Here is a 13,736-nt window from a genome sequence, read left to right as displayed (position 1 = left end):
TATAACTCCCTTTTAACATGTAATATAATTATCAAACTACCATTCTTTTTTGTCCAAAATCAACAGTGAAAAATAAAAAAAGGAAAAGAGGAAAAATACAACAATCAGTGAGAAAAAAAGAGGATATACGTGTCATAATAAAATTTATTAGTAACAAATACGTTATTTCTCCAATTTTAAAGAATAAATATGTTAATAAAATTAATTATCCTATTTGGGGTTAATTTTGATTATTCTTTTAGAAACATGGGTTCGCCAACTCGAACCGGCACGTCAGATTTGACCCAGAATTAGCCAAGCCGGTCGCTCATGCACGGACCGGGCCGATATATAGGTCTTCTTTTTCGATGCTTTGCGTAAGCAAAACATCTCACGGAGAGAAAGGGCAGCCGCACGCGCTCGAGCTCGAGTTCTAGGGTTTCCCCGCCGCCTCGCGGATCTTCGTCCTCTCGCCGCTGGGTGACTCCCAGGTTAGATCTGAACCAGGAGATCGTCGTAATCTCGTTTTCGATCCTTTCCTTATGGTAATATTGTTTCAAGATTTGTTCGGTCTCGAAGGTTTCTCTATCATTGTTAGCATAGTCTTGGGTGTACGATAGGGTTCTCGTTACCATGGACCTAATTATTGTGATTTTCTTGACTTAGGTAGGGTTTTGTTGAATACGGTGTTAGTTTTCCTGCGCGTGTCGATTAGGGTACGGTTCTTGTAATTTTCTTAACTCAAGGTATCGCTGGATGCTGGTGTTGGTTTACTTTAGCCTACGATTAAGGTTCTTGTAACTATGCACTTAATTCTCGTGATTTTCTTGATTTAAGGTTTTGCTCTATACAGGTGCTAGTTTTCTTGCGCGGACGATTAAGGTTCTTGTAACCGTATACCTCGTGATCTTCTTGATTTTAGGTTTTGTTGAATACAGAGGTTGATTTAAGGTTTCTATCTTTGATTCATTTGTATTACGAATGTTACTTTTTATTTTCTGGATATTAAACAGTCATCAAATCAATAATTTAAACTGTTTTAATTGGAGTAGGTGACTTTGTTGGAGTGTCAGTTCATATCCTGTTTCGCTGGTTGGCCTTTATGTATGTTTTATTGAACCTTGTGAATCTTCATAAAGATGAAGGGAGTAGACATATCAGGTCGGCTACATGTTTGATATGGGAGTACGCGACTTTTTTGCACTTTTATGTTTGTTGTATCGAGTGGTTGATATCATAGTCAAAATATGTGAATTAACCGTATAAGTTTTAGAGAGAGAAACTGTGTAAGAGTTGTACGGTGACATGCTGCCAACATAATTAGATCATTTCTGGACCATACATTCTTTCTTGGTACCTTTTTTATTAAGCTGAACACCAGTTTCATTTGTGCTTCACGTTCACACCACTGACATAATATTAGAAGATAGTAACTATTCGGGTTTTTTTTAAAATCAAAATTGCAACACTAGAGTTTGGTATATTTCTATCATAGTTGGTAATAAAAGATTTGTAAATCCTGGACAATTCTGATTGTATTAATAATAACTTGCCTGGTTTACTTGTTCACAAAGTGGATTTCAATTGTGTGGTGACCGTTTTCCGTTGTATTTATGTTTTGGTATTTGACTTCAAGTTAAATTACCTCTTTTTATGGACCTTCATCTTAAAATGTCTGAAGAGATCTTTAGAACTCTCCTAGTGTTACAATTGCCTGACAAACTTCGTTTTTCATGTATATTGACAAGTGTGAAAGATAAAAGGAGTCAGTGTAAGCATTAGCATGGCCTACAATATATTTTCTTGAAATTAGATTGTATGAGAGGATTTACACTATGATAATTTCTTTCATATCATATTGGTTAATATGTCAACCTTATCTTACCCATGAGGGTTGATTGAAATTGTAACTTGCTGCAAATATAATGGACATGAGTGGTTGTGTGTTTTGTTTAGTAATGAACATCTCTCATTTTGCAGGTATCTGTTGGAGCACATTGTGCTTCTTTTATATGAATAGTTAATCTGCTGATCTTATTGTCTTATCAGTTTGTTGATTCAAATTTGAAATCGCTTGTAACTGATCGTATGTTTTGTTCTTGTATGTTTCTTCCTCTGTGCAGTTAGTTAAATTGAAAATGTCAGAAATAGAGGAGTACCGGTGCTTTATAGGCAGCCTCTCATGGTCAACAACTGATGAAGATCTGAAGGAGGCATTTCAAAAGTTTGGTCAAATCACTGAGGCAAAGGTGGCATATATAACTTTTTTTCACTATTTCTGGAAAAGCGAAATCTGTTTGTTTTTCCTTATAGTCTCCATAAAATATTTAATATGTCTACTTGCATAGAGGAATATTTATATTAATGGGCAGTAAATATTTTGCAGAAAAATATTGATACAACTTTTGTTTGGTCCCCACCACGTATGTTCTTTTCTTTTTTAGGACATAGTGCATCTGGTGTTAATGCATGAAAAGTTTTTGAGTCCAAGGTTCAACTAAATGTTGTTTTACATATAACTATATACACCAATAGTGTGATACTATCATTGCTATTAAGCATTTAACAGTGCCAAAGATAGTTTTTTGTTATAGCAAGATGTTTTTATATTTATCACTGCATATCTTCAGATTAACTGTAATAAGACTTGTTCTAATTCCTGTGAAGCACGAACAAAGCTGTTTTCCGGTGCCTTCTATAGTTTGTTGGAAGGATTTTGAAAACTCTGAAGTTGCCATTTGTAATTATTCCAAATAGGATGAGACAAAGCTCAATATCTTTTTTTTTTTACTGCTGCTTACAAACTCCTGTTTAGTTTTTGTTTGTACAAGGTTCACTAAAATTTATTTTGCATAATTTAGTGTTACATCCAACCTGCAGATTGTTGTTGACAAGTTTTCTGGTCGTTCCCGTGGATTTGGCTTTGTCACTTTTGATGACAAGGGAGCTATGGAAGAAGCTATCGAAGCCATGAATGGGATGGATCTGGATGGGCGATCTATTCTTGTGGAAAGAGCTCAACCACAAGGTCCTGCTAGCAGGGATCGTGATGGTGGGCGTGACTTTGATCGAGATCGATCTCGTGGGCGTGGTCGCGATTTTGGTGGTAGTGGACGAGGTTCAAATAGTGGTGATTGTTTTAAATGTGGCAAGCCTGGTCATTTTGCTAGGGAATGCCCTTCTGGTGATGGTGCAAGAGGGGATGGGTATGGTGGCAGAGATGACAGGTATGGGGGTAGTCGTGGCAATAATAATCGATATGGTCCTGACCGGAATGGTGACCGATATAGTGGTCGTAGTAGGGATGGAGGAGGCCGTGGAGGTGGGGGCATGGGAGGTGATCGTTATAACCGTGATCGATCTGGACCATATGAACGCCCTAGTGGAGGCAGCTACAGATCCTGATCCCATTGCTGCTTATGATCCAGGTATGATTAAGCTACATTATCTCATTTTTGGCATTTTTGCAAAATAACTTTTTTATTTTTATGCCATCATATGCAGTCATGGAGCTAGTTTGATACCAGTACTGGTGATTAAGGTGGTAGTTGGCCTTGTTACTCGCTTTAGTTATGGTGTTCTATGGTACTCTGCTTTGCATCTGTCAGGCATGCTACTTTGGTGCTACTTCAGGGCTTGGATGCCACTGGTTATATGATAAATGTTGCTATAATACAGTGCCCTGTTCTTTCTGGAAATTGCTGCTGCTTGGTGCTTTATCGTTTGTGCGTTCCCCATGTTGGATTCTGTGCTTTAGTAAGATCCTTATCATGGTCTTGCGTGTTTGGAATGTTGATGATCTGGATGCTGGTGGAGAACTCGATAAAATGATACAGTCTTGTTCAGTTAAGATCTCTGCTTTTCTGTGGGACTAGAGGCGTGTGAAGCATTTTTTGGGAAAAAAAAGATTTATCTCCCTTAAGAAATGCCTGAAATGATAAACAGTGGATTTTTAGGCTTTGGTGATGTCATCCAGTTTGCACCTGCCAATATGTTTTTCTGGGATGGATACTGGGTAAATTTCATTGTTTCTACCATTGGAATCTTTTGAGTTATTTTAGCGACATTATTTAAACTTTGTTAACCTTTTGGCAGGTTCAATTTGGTCCTGTGATCGTTCTCACATTTTTGGGTTACCTAGCATGTTGCATTGTTCCGGTGATCCTATTCAGTAGTGTCCTGATTTCTGGATTGCTTGTCAGAAGTTGACCGATTGATTTGTTCCCATAGATTGTGATTTGGAGAGTTTGGTTCGAGTTTAAGCTCCCCCTTTTGATCATTTGGACCTACAAAAAAATGTGCTTCTTGAAGGCTATGGGATATAGTGGAGTATGCGAAATTTGCTCTTCCGAAATATATCTGCAGGCCCTGAAATAATGTGTTCCATGGCTCATGTTCTTTCTTGACCCAAGACCCAGAAGATTTTTTTTACATACACTTCTCAGCTAGTTAGGCTAAATTTCTCTTTCGAAAGAGGCCTCGATACAACGTTCCATGGCTTATGTTCTTTCTTGACCCAAGATCCAAGATTAATTATTAGGGGCTACTTACTACATTTATAAGATTTTGTACATAATTGACAAGATGAATATCAGAAATGATGTGGGAGTTGGATGGTTTGTCTAGATTAGGATTTTAATTAGCTTCAGAGGGCATTTCAACTTCCTGACATGCATGTAATGCAGTTGATTTTTGTTTTTGTTTTATAAATTTCTTTGCTGCAGAAGATGTGCTTTCGGTTGCTGCTACTGATGCAAATTCAAAGGTGTAATATTATGTTCGACACCATGATATTTTTTTTGTAGTTGCAGAAGTACTGGAATCTTTGGAACCAATATTTGAGGTAATTTGATGAACATTCTTTATAATTACAATCAGTTATGTGGATTGACTTTGTGAGTTGTTGAAATTGGACCATAATTACAATCAATTACATGGATTGGCTTATGAGTATGTTGAAACTGGACCAAACCTGGTTTTGCTTGCAAATCCACCCCCTTTTGGCCAATTGAAACTATGATTCCAGGAATTGCAACCAAGTCATGGTATTACTTGTGTGTGTGTGTGTGTGTGTTTTTTTTTTTTTTTTTTAATGATTTTCTTAATTTATTTGATTAATTTAGAATCATTTATCTTATCATCATTGATTTTATCAATTGTAATATGAAAATAAAAAATAAAAAAAAATATTTTTAATGTTTTAATTGATGGTGACGGATGCTAAATTGGGGTTGGGAGTTGTGGTGATAGATGATGGCGTAGTTGGGGTTGGGAGTTGTTGTGGATGAAGAGAACGATAATGAGATGTATGGGTTTTGTATTTGTATTGATGTAATTGTTGAGTGATGTTGAGGGGTGTTGTTTTATAATTACATGGATCTTTTATCGTTCGATAATTGTGTTGACGCTAATGTGTTCGATAATTGTATCGATGCTGATGCTAATGCAAACGCAGAATATCTTTTATCGTTCGATAATTGTGTCGACGCTAATGCGTTCGATAATTGTATCGACGCTAATGCAAACGCAGAATGATTTATCGTCTTTTTTTTCATTCAAGGACTCGCCCACAGTCATTATCATTAGTTTTCATTAGTAAGATTGATGATATTAGGCTAAATAAACTTAGAGGTTTCACAGAATGGTAATATAATTTTTTAAAATATAAAAATTAAAATTATAAATATAATTAATAATATATAATAATTATTATTGTTATTATTTCTCACACATCCGTTCACAATGGACTTCCTCGTAATCATTATCTTTCATTCGCTCTATGCCAAAAGTACTCGATTCATTTGTTGGTACCAACTCAGCATCTTCTACATCGGCATAGAGTAGATTAGAGTGGTGAGTGCAGTTTCCTTCTCCCCGTCATGCTCCTCCGCTACAACGCCTCGCCCCCATGAAGCTGGACTCCCACCTTGGCTCCATGAAGCTTGGTCCCGCTTTCCATCATCCGGCAATCATCGCCAATCCTTCCTCGTTTCGTCGCCCACGGAATGAGGATTCCCACCCGGGCTGCCAGAGAAATGGAAGACCACATCATGCCGATGCTAAGGAGCTGCCCCTGTTTCGCGGAACTGAAGAGAGTCCACGCTCGCATTGTGGTCTCTGCCCTCTCCCAAAGTTGCTACCTTGCGACTCAGATCATAAGCGTTTGCAGTGCCGGTGGAAGGTTGGAATACGCCGCTCTGGTCTTCGACCATGTCGAGGAACCGAATGCGTTCTTGTACAATGAAATGATCAGAAGTTACGCCAAGAACAGCCATTTCCTCGAAGCGATCGGCCTGTACAAGCAAATGGTGCGGCAGGATCACGTCTTTGCGGATGGGTTCACCTATCCTTTTGTGATCAAGGCCTGCGCTGGGCTGCCGGTGCTTCATCTCGGAAGGCAAGTTCACGCCCGTGTTTCCAAGTCTGGGTTGAGCTCCAATTCTATCATCCAGAACTCGTTGATAGAGATGTACACCAAATGTGACGATTTGGTCGATGCACACTGCTTGTTCGACGAAATGGCGGAGAGAGATGTGATTTCGTGGAACATGATGATTACGGCACATGCTAGATCGGGGCAGATGAGGAAAGCTCGAGCTCTGTTCGACACAATGCCCAAAAGATCGGTGGTCTCTTGGACCGCGTTGATCTCTGGTTACACCTCCATCGGCTGCTACTCCGACGCCATTAAGGTGTTTCATAGGATGCAGTCGGAAGGGTTAGAGCCCGACGACATCAGCATCGTGTCGGTGTTGCCGGCATGCGCTCACCTGGGAGCTCTGGAGCTGGGCAAGTGGATACACGCCTTCTGTAACAAGCGCAAGTTGCTCGAGAAGACCTTCATCCGCAATGCGCTCATGGAGATGTATGCTAAATGCGGCAGCATCGACCAAGCCCATCAGCTGTTCGAGGATATGCGCGATAGGGATGTGATATCGTGGAGCACGATGATCGGCGGGCTCGCAACGCACGGGAGGGCACTTGATGCGATCGAGCTGTTCGTGGAAATGGAGGAGGAGAAGGATAAGAGGGTGAGGCCAAATTGCATCACATTTCTCGGACTCCTATCGGCCTGTTCTCATGCCGGGCTGGTAGACGAGGGGCTGTGGTACTTTGAATCGATGAAGAAGGTTTACGGTCTCGATCCAGACATCGAGCACTACGGTTGCATGGTGGATCTCCTTAGTCGAGCAGGCTGCATCCGTCGCGCGGTGGAGCTCGTAGATGGGATGCCGTTCCCACCGGATGTCAGCATCTGGGGGTCTTTGCTCTGTGCTTGTAGAATCCATGGCGACGTGGAAACGGCTGTGAAGGCGACAGAGCGACTTCTTGAGCTCGAGCCAGAGGACACCGGCAACTACGTGATGCTGTCGAACATCTACGCTGCTGCCGGGAGGTGGGATGGTGTGGCCAAGATGAGGAAACTGGTGAGGAGTAGGAAGATGAAGAAGACGCCAGGGTGCAGCTCGATTGAGGTGGACAATGCTGTTCACGAATTTATTGCTGGAGATGAAACAAATCCACATTTTGTTGACGTATGTCAGATGCTTGACTTGTTGGCATCGGAGCTCACGAGATCTCCAAGATCAACAGCAGAACGGACGAATTCTGTAGATTTGTGTCAAGAAGAAGAAGAAGAAGAAGTTTTTTATAGCTGAACATAGTACTCAGAAAGGTGAAGCTACAATAGTCTTGGAGCAAATTTAACTGGTCAGAGACCACATATCAAGTGTTCTTCAGAAGGAACACTTTCTGCATCAAAGTCCAAAAGGGTGTGAGAGATAGTGTTCTAATGTTTGATTAGTTGTTCAGAAAAAGGGTGGGAGTCTTTGATGGTAATGCTAGTCATCTGAACAAACAATCTATATCTAGACATAGAAAAAGCATATGTGATAGGAACTGCATTTATACAGTAGGAAGATTTATATATCTACAAAGGCAAATGGATGATCTGAAGGCCTTGTGTCACTCATAGGTTTAAATTTGAGGAAGTTACTAATGCTCTGTTGTTGTTGTATAAATTATTTCAATGCTTTGGAAAGTTCTCATTGAATTCTTCTGATCTTGATTCCGATAACATGGATTTGACTAAGATTTAAGTGCAAGGTATGCATATGAGTTTTGTATGGTAGTGGAATCTTTTCCAGTTCATAGGCTTGCTCTCATAACCCCAAGAGGGCATGAACAACCACAATGGTTATGAAGTTGCAAGGTTAAAAGAGAAACTTGACACCATTGTTCACACCAATTTCTAATAATTTCCTTGGTGTGTTGGTGATGACATGATATCCACATATCATCTAATCTACATGGCACCTAAGTGGATCCAAATGAATCCACTAAGATTCAGAGGTTGGGGAATCCATGTGTCTATCATATGTAACATTATCAACAACACACCAAAGAGTTAGTGCTATTCATACTATTCAAAGGATATCTTGATGATGTGTACCTGGATCCTGGATGCGATCCTTTCTGAAGCTTTAACTTTTCGGGCTCTCATGCCGCCTTAATAGTTCCGATGCGACTATTTGTCACCTGAAAAAAATAAAAGACAGAACCTTCTTCCTTTTTTTTTGGGGGGGGGGGTAAAAGTTGAGTTTCTTGGAATTTCTAGCTTGGCAACCAACAGAAATTTAAGTGTAGAAGACTAACAATAGAAGATGTTTTCATGACCGGAATGATGATCAATGATTACATAAGCAATAAGCTTATGGAAGACAAACCTCTCAGCTGGATGTCATTCGCTTGACAGTTTCATAAGCACAGGAACAAATTCATATATCGCTCGTTTCATTCCACTGCAACACTACTGTTGCATGAGTGGCACGTTCTGGATGACCTTAGCGGGTGCCGAGCAAATACATAGAAATCGAATGCATCTTCTTTTTTGACTCTCCAGTTCCCCTGGAAACACCTTCGGGTTCTCATTCTCAATCGACAGAACATGATTGCCATGGCAACTTGTACATGATCACCACAAGCTTCACACAGGCATAACTACTCCAAAAGGGGTTCTTGTATATAGAAAGGCAATAGGGCGCACTCCCTCTGTCATAACTCCTGATGCAAATGTTGATTTATCCACCACATTTTTCGATATGCATCATGCTCCCTTCCCAGTGATTTTTTGTTGAGAGTATGAATTATTTTGTGAAGAAGAGTATGAATTATTAGATTGTCAGCTCTGAAAATTTTCACCAAAGAAAGCAGATAAAGAACATTAATATCACAGTCGCCACTGCACATGCTGCACGTAAAGAACGCAAGCAAGTTATTCAGCCTATATGACAAGCAACAGGATGAAAAAGAAGAAATTTCTGATGGCATATATTTATTCCTGTATTTAATTGTATCAAGAATGGAAAACATTCAATTACACCTATTCATCAGGAGGTAAAATGAAAGAGGATGGCCCACAGTATGACCATTAAACACTGAGCTTGATAACTTACTTTAGCATGCCTAAAAATAGAATTGACAAGTGAAAAGCAATACATAAGTGAAATAAGCCTAATATCTTCCACTGCAATGTGTCCATAAATGCTTGTCAAGGCCATAAAATATGAACAGTAACATAAAATAAAAAAATGTTAAGACACAGAAGCAATTAGACCATTACATATTCAATTACAGTTTCAAGAAAGTTCTGAGGATCACATACATCTTAGCTGTCGTTTGTCAATTTAATTAGCCCATGCAAATGAACCAAACAAAAAATTCCTGTCTAGACCACCCAGACAAAAGCTTGGCCTTGAGTTCATATGATCATTGTGGTAAGCACAATTACATCCCAAATCATTCTGATGGAGTAATTTAACTCCAGGAAGAACTCTGTGAGATGCAGCTCTCAACACAGAAACCCATAATGCTAGTTTTACTGAAAGAAAAGAATAAGGGCATTCCACCAACACTGACGCTCTGCACCCAGATTAGCAATTTTCACTCTATCCATTTCATACATAACATGTACTGTTTGCATGCTTGATGAATATATGGCCCCCCTAATCATGCATTCAACATTAGCTTCTTTAATGTGTTATGTCTCACAACCTTTCGTAGTTTCACGAATACAACAGCTCTGAGCTTATCTCATTATCCAGTGTTATAACAAGATTCTTGTTCCATGTAATTTTACTGGTAATACAGAATCTAGAAACAAAACAATTACCTTTAGTTGACTGAACAAGGAAATAATTCCCTCAACTTCTATATTTACTTATCCAGTTGATTGAACAAAGAAATAATAACATAGTTAGAGATGTGTTGTTTTGGTAAGAGTACATAATTCCCTCAACCTCTATCTTACTTATTCAGTTGATTGAGCAAAGAAATAATATATGGTTAGCAATGTGTTGGTTTAGTAGGATAGCAACAACCAAACAATGATGATGATAGTTATTGCTGTCACCTTATCCTCAAGATAAGTCATTTTATTCTCTTAACATAGACACAAACCACCATTTTGAGGAGTTGATAAAGATTACTCTATATCTGCATGCTCCATGACAAATAATTAGCACCCTATTCAATATTATTAGGTCTTTAACACTTATGGCCATTGAAAATCTATTCAAATTGAGGTTCCTATTAGTGTAATATACATGATACATTCACATAAGATAAATACACTAAATTCCACAAGTTTTAGAATAACTATAAGAATAACAATGCCATTTAGTTTCTTAGAGCCAACATCACTAAAATAGTCCAAGAGTCGGTGTGTCCTTTGTCAATGCTTATTACTGAATCTACCTTGGCTGTCCTGCCTATCATGAAGCATTTAATCTGAATTGACATTGTCCAGCCATCTTGTAGAATTGTATCCTCCCCAGGAGGGTATTCCATAATAACATGAGATACTAGATGTACTTTTCCCACTCAAGCGACCAGCTTTCGCTATAAAAATCCCTAAAATGTTTTTTTAAGGGCACATCTAGTGCCAAGAGCCTTACTGTAGAGTGTCAATCAATCACTCTGCTATCCAAAATAAGCTGTTAACCAGAACAGCATGCTGCTGAGCTTCCTAGACATTTGTTATCATCTTTTCACAAATTAGAACTTACCATGGTCAACCACTTAGTAAATAAACAAATTGTCTTCTTGAGTAACTCTTGTTTGCATGATTTAGAAAACAAAAGATCAAAGGGTATAGAAGATTAAAAGTACTATTTCATCTTTGCCTATTGTAACCTAATATGATGACACCCAATAAAGTATTTCCTTTCATACACAAACTCCCACAGCAATTGGAGATCATCAACTTAAAATGCTGGGGTCCTTGTTCAGTTCTAACTTCCAAGTGCTATATATTAACTCCTAACTTACATCCAACATGATATTTAAGAGTCAAAATGTCAAGTCGAGGAAAAAACACAAAAAGAAAAAATCCAAATACATACCAAAAGCTTCATATGATGTAAATTTACCTCTAAAGTCTAAATCATATTGAAGCACTTATTAAATGCAACAAACAACATCCTAATTTAATGAGCTACCTAATTACAAAATAAATAAAAAATTAGACTCAACATTTCTACAGGCTTTCACCCAGAAGTTCCTACCAGAAATCTGTATCGCTCATCCTTTAACATGTAGGAGACTCAGATTTCCTAAAAAACATTCCCTACCTAAATAAGCATCATCTGCAATTCCTATCTTCACTAAAGAAAAATTGCAGTGAACGACTTGAATAAATTCTAGACAGGCCTTTCACCAAAGGACCTGGCTCAAATGAAATAACATAGAAATTTAAGGACCAATCTAATCTCCATAAATCTAATGGTAATTATACTGGGAGGTTATCGATTACTACCAAGTCTGGTAGTAAAGATTAAATCCACCAAATAACTTGGACAATGGCATAAACCCTCAAATGGGTTTTTGTTAGTGATGGCACCAAAATGTGAGCTGTTTCAGCTGAAGGAGAACTTCAAGAAATTAACTCGAGAAACCACAAAGATTTTTCTAGAAGATAAAACACTTCCACTTTAAAGTAGATTTTTGTTTTAACTGCTAGTTTTGTTCAAGCAATGCTAAACTGAAACAAAAAAAAACAGGCGTTAAAATCAAGTTTATATTTAGGCTTGTCATCACCTCAAACATCTAAAGGTTATCTTACACAAGACTTATCAAGCAGAGGCAACAATTTCTACATAATCTCCATGTAGTGCCAAGATATTCTAAATATCGATCAAATCAGAAGCACATGCCTTGCTAGAAATTTATGTTGACTGAAGAACTTGAATCAAACAAGGATGTGAATTGTCCACAAATTATAGGCAAAAGATTTAAAGATCTTACCAGTTCATTGAGCAATTCAAGGTGTAGCAGTGAATCCAGCATCAAACACAAAACCCCTGTACATGCCCTCATTGTAACCTGGAATACCGTCCACCCAACTCCACAGGCCACCGCCACTACCTCCGATGTCGTCCTCCTCCCACATTATCAGCTTTCCTCTCACCCTCTTCCCTGAGAACCATATCCTCCCATCTCCACCAAAGACTTTCACCTTATTGTTGCCCCCAGCTGCCGCTGGTGCTGCCATTGGCCCAAAGACTCCACCTCCAAAGCACCTGTACATCTCCTGCGGCATCCTCCCCGCTTCCTCCCACTCAATCGTCGCCAGATCCAGCCTCAGGATCATGACCGTCGAGCATGGACCGTCCACCGCGAACGAGGACCTCAACCCTCCGATCATCAGAATCCGCCTGCCCCCCGCACCAGGAAGGAGCCGCGGCCGCTTCAGGATGTTAAACATGTCTCGCCACTCGTGCCGATCGAGCGAGGTCCACCCGCGGGTGCCGCCGAGGTCGCGTAGGTGGCAGGAGAAGAGCTTCCACTGGCTCCGCCAGGGGGTGCCGACGTCGCAGAGAGCGAAAACGGCGCCGGACATCAGGATCGGGCTCCGCGGCTTGGAGGGGAGGCTTAAGGGGAACTTAAGCCAGCGATCGGTGCCTGGGGCGTAGGATAGGGCGGCGAGCTCCGTGACGACAAGGACGGCGCCGCCAGGGCCGGCGAGGACGGTGCCGTGGCGGGACCAGGCAGAGCCGAGCGGGGGGAGGAGGCGGTGGGATCCGGTGAGGGGATTGCATACGGCGAGGGATTTAGGGTGGTTCTTGGCACCGGCGACGGTGGAGGCGGAGGGGACGGCATCGACCCACAGGTAGAGGAGAGAGGGGGAAGGGGAGGCGGTGACGGGGGAAGAAGATCGGAACGGGAGAAAGGCGAGGGGGAGCCGGAGCCAACGACGGAGGGAGGGATCGAAGGCGTAGAGCGAGGGCGCGGAGGAAGCTTCGGCGGCCCGGGGGTGGCGGAGGGCGAGGAGGCGGAGCGGGGCTAGGGACGCCAAGAAGGGAGTGGAGGAGAGGGCGTCAAGGAAGACGCGGCAGACGGGGCGGCAAGCGAGCGCCTCGCGGAGGGTAAGGCGACCGAGGACGTTATAGAGCGCGTCCCGAGGGAGGAGTAGGATCGGGCTTGTCGGCCACGGCATCGGCGTACCATCCGGCCCCAATTCCTCCTCCTCCATCTCTTCCTCCTCTTCGTCGCGATCCATGCGACCATCGAGCATCGCCGTCGCAGCCGAGACGTCTCGTCGCCGGCTTCGGCGGCCGAGCGAGGTCGGGGGCGGAGCGCGGGGCCAAGGCGGAAGGTAAACAAAAGCGGTTGAGGTGGAGGCATCCAAGGGCACGAAAGTGGAACTGAGGGTATAATTACGGTATTACCACTCTGTCGCTCTCTCTGCTTCTGTTGTC

At 41.2% G+C, this 13,736-nt stretch overlaps 3 protein-coding genes across 4 annotated transcripts; 2 read left to right on the top strand and 1 right to left on the bottom strand.

Annotated features, from left to right (window-relative positions):
- The first annotated feature begins 342 nt into the window (after nt 1-342).
- On the top strand, nt 343-3,750 carry LOC135638971 (glycine-rich RNA-binding protein RZ1A-like). The gene is made up of 4 exons (XM_065152610.1): nt 343-470; nt 2,103-2,228; nt 2,860-3,407; nt 3,484-3,750. The coding sequence occupies exons 2-3, from the start codon at nt 2,118-2,120 to the stop codon at nt 3,382-3,384; spliced, it is 636 nt and encodes a 211-aa protein (XP_065008682.1). The 5' UTR covers nt 343-470; nt 2,103-2,117; the 3' UTR covers nt 3,385-3,407; nt 3,484-3,750.
- A 1,992-nt stretch (nt 3,751-5,742) lies between these two features.
- On the top strand, nt 5,743-8,032 carry LOC135638739 (pentatricopeptide repeat-containing protein At2g20540-like). The gene has a single exon (XM_065152067.1). It carries the CDS (start codon nt 5,985-5,987, stop codon nt 7,635-7,637), a length of 1,653 nt encoding a protein of 550 aa, XP_065008139.1. The 5' UTR covers nt 5,743-5,984; the 3' UTR covers nt 7,638-8,032.
- A 565-nt stretch (nt 8,033-8,597) lies between these two features.
- On the bottom strand, nt 8,598-13,736 carry LOC103986363 (SKP1-interacting partner 15). 2 transcript variants are annotated; one of them, XM_009404353.3, is made up of 2 exons: nt 12,283-13,736; nt 8,598-9,166 (listed from the first exon to the last, which is right to left on the bottom strand). In XM_009404353.3, the coding sequence occupies exon 1, from the start codon at nt 13,550-13,552 to the stop codon at nt 12,299-12,301; it is 1,254 nt and encodes a 417-aa protein (XP_009402628.2). In that variant the 5' UTR covers nt 13,553-13,736; the 3' UTR covers nt 8,598-9,166; nt 12,283-12,298. The 2 variants fall into 2 exon arrangements, with proteins under 2 accessions (XP_009402628.2, XP_009402627.2); XM_009404352.3 differs by having other exon boundaries at nt 8,598-9,229; nt 12,283-13,735.

The sequence above is a fragment of the Musa acuminata genome, chromosome BXJ3-5 (genome assembly GCF_036884655.1).
Source record: "Musa acuminata AAA Group cultivar baxijiao chromosome BXJ3-5, Cavendish_Baxijiao_AAA, whole genome shotgun sequence".
Classification (NCBI taxonomy): Eukaryota; Viridiplantae; Streptophyta; class Magnoliopsida; order Zingiberales; family Musaceae; genus Musa; species Musa acuminata.
This window is presented reverse-complemented; position numbering and strand designations above follow the sequence as displayed.

What these genes read in the sequence shown, in the direction of transcription:
- LOC135638971 (XM_065152610.1), top strand. Translation starts at nt 2,118, where the DNA reads ATGTCAGAAATAGAGGAGTACCGGTGCTTTATAGGCAGCCTCTCATGG. An exon ending in GTCAAATCACTGAGGCAAAG is followed by an intron (nt 2,229 to 2,859) that starts GTGGCATATATA and finishes TCCAACCTGCAG; the next exon opens with ATTGTTGTTGACAAGTTTTC.
- LOC103986363 (XM_009404353.3), bottom strand. Translation starts at nt 13,552, where the DNA reads ATGCTCGATGGTCGCATGGATCGCGACGAAGAGGAGGAAGAGATGGAG.
- LOC135638739 (XM_065152067.1), top strand. Translation starts at nt 5,985, where the DNA reads ATGAGGATTCCCACCCGGGCTGCCAGAGAAATGGAAGACCACATCATG.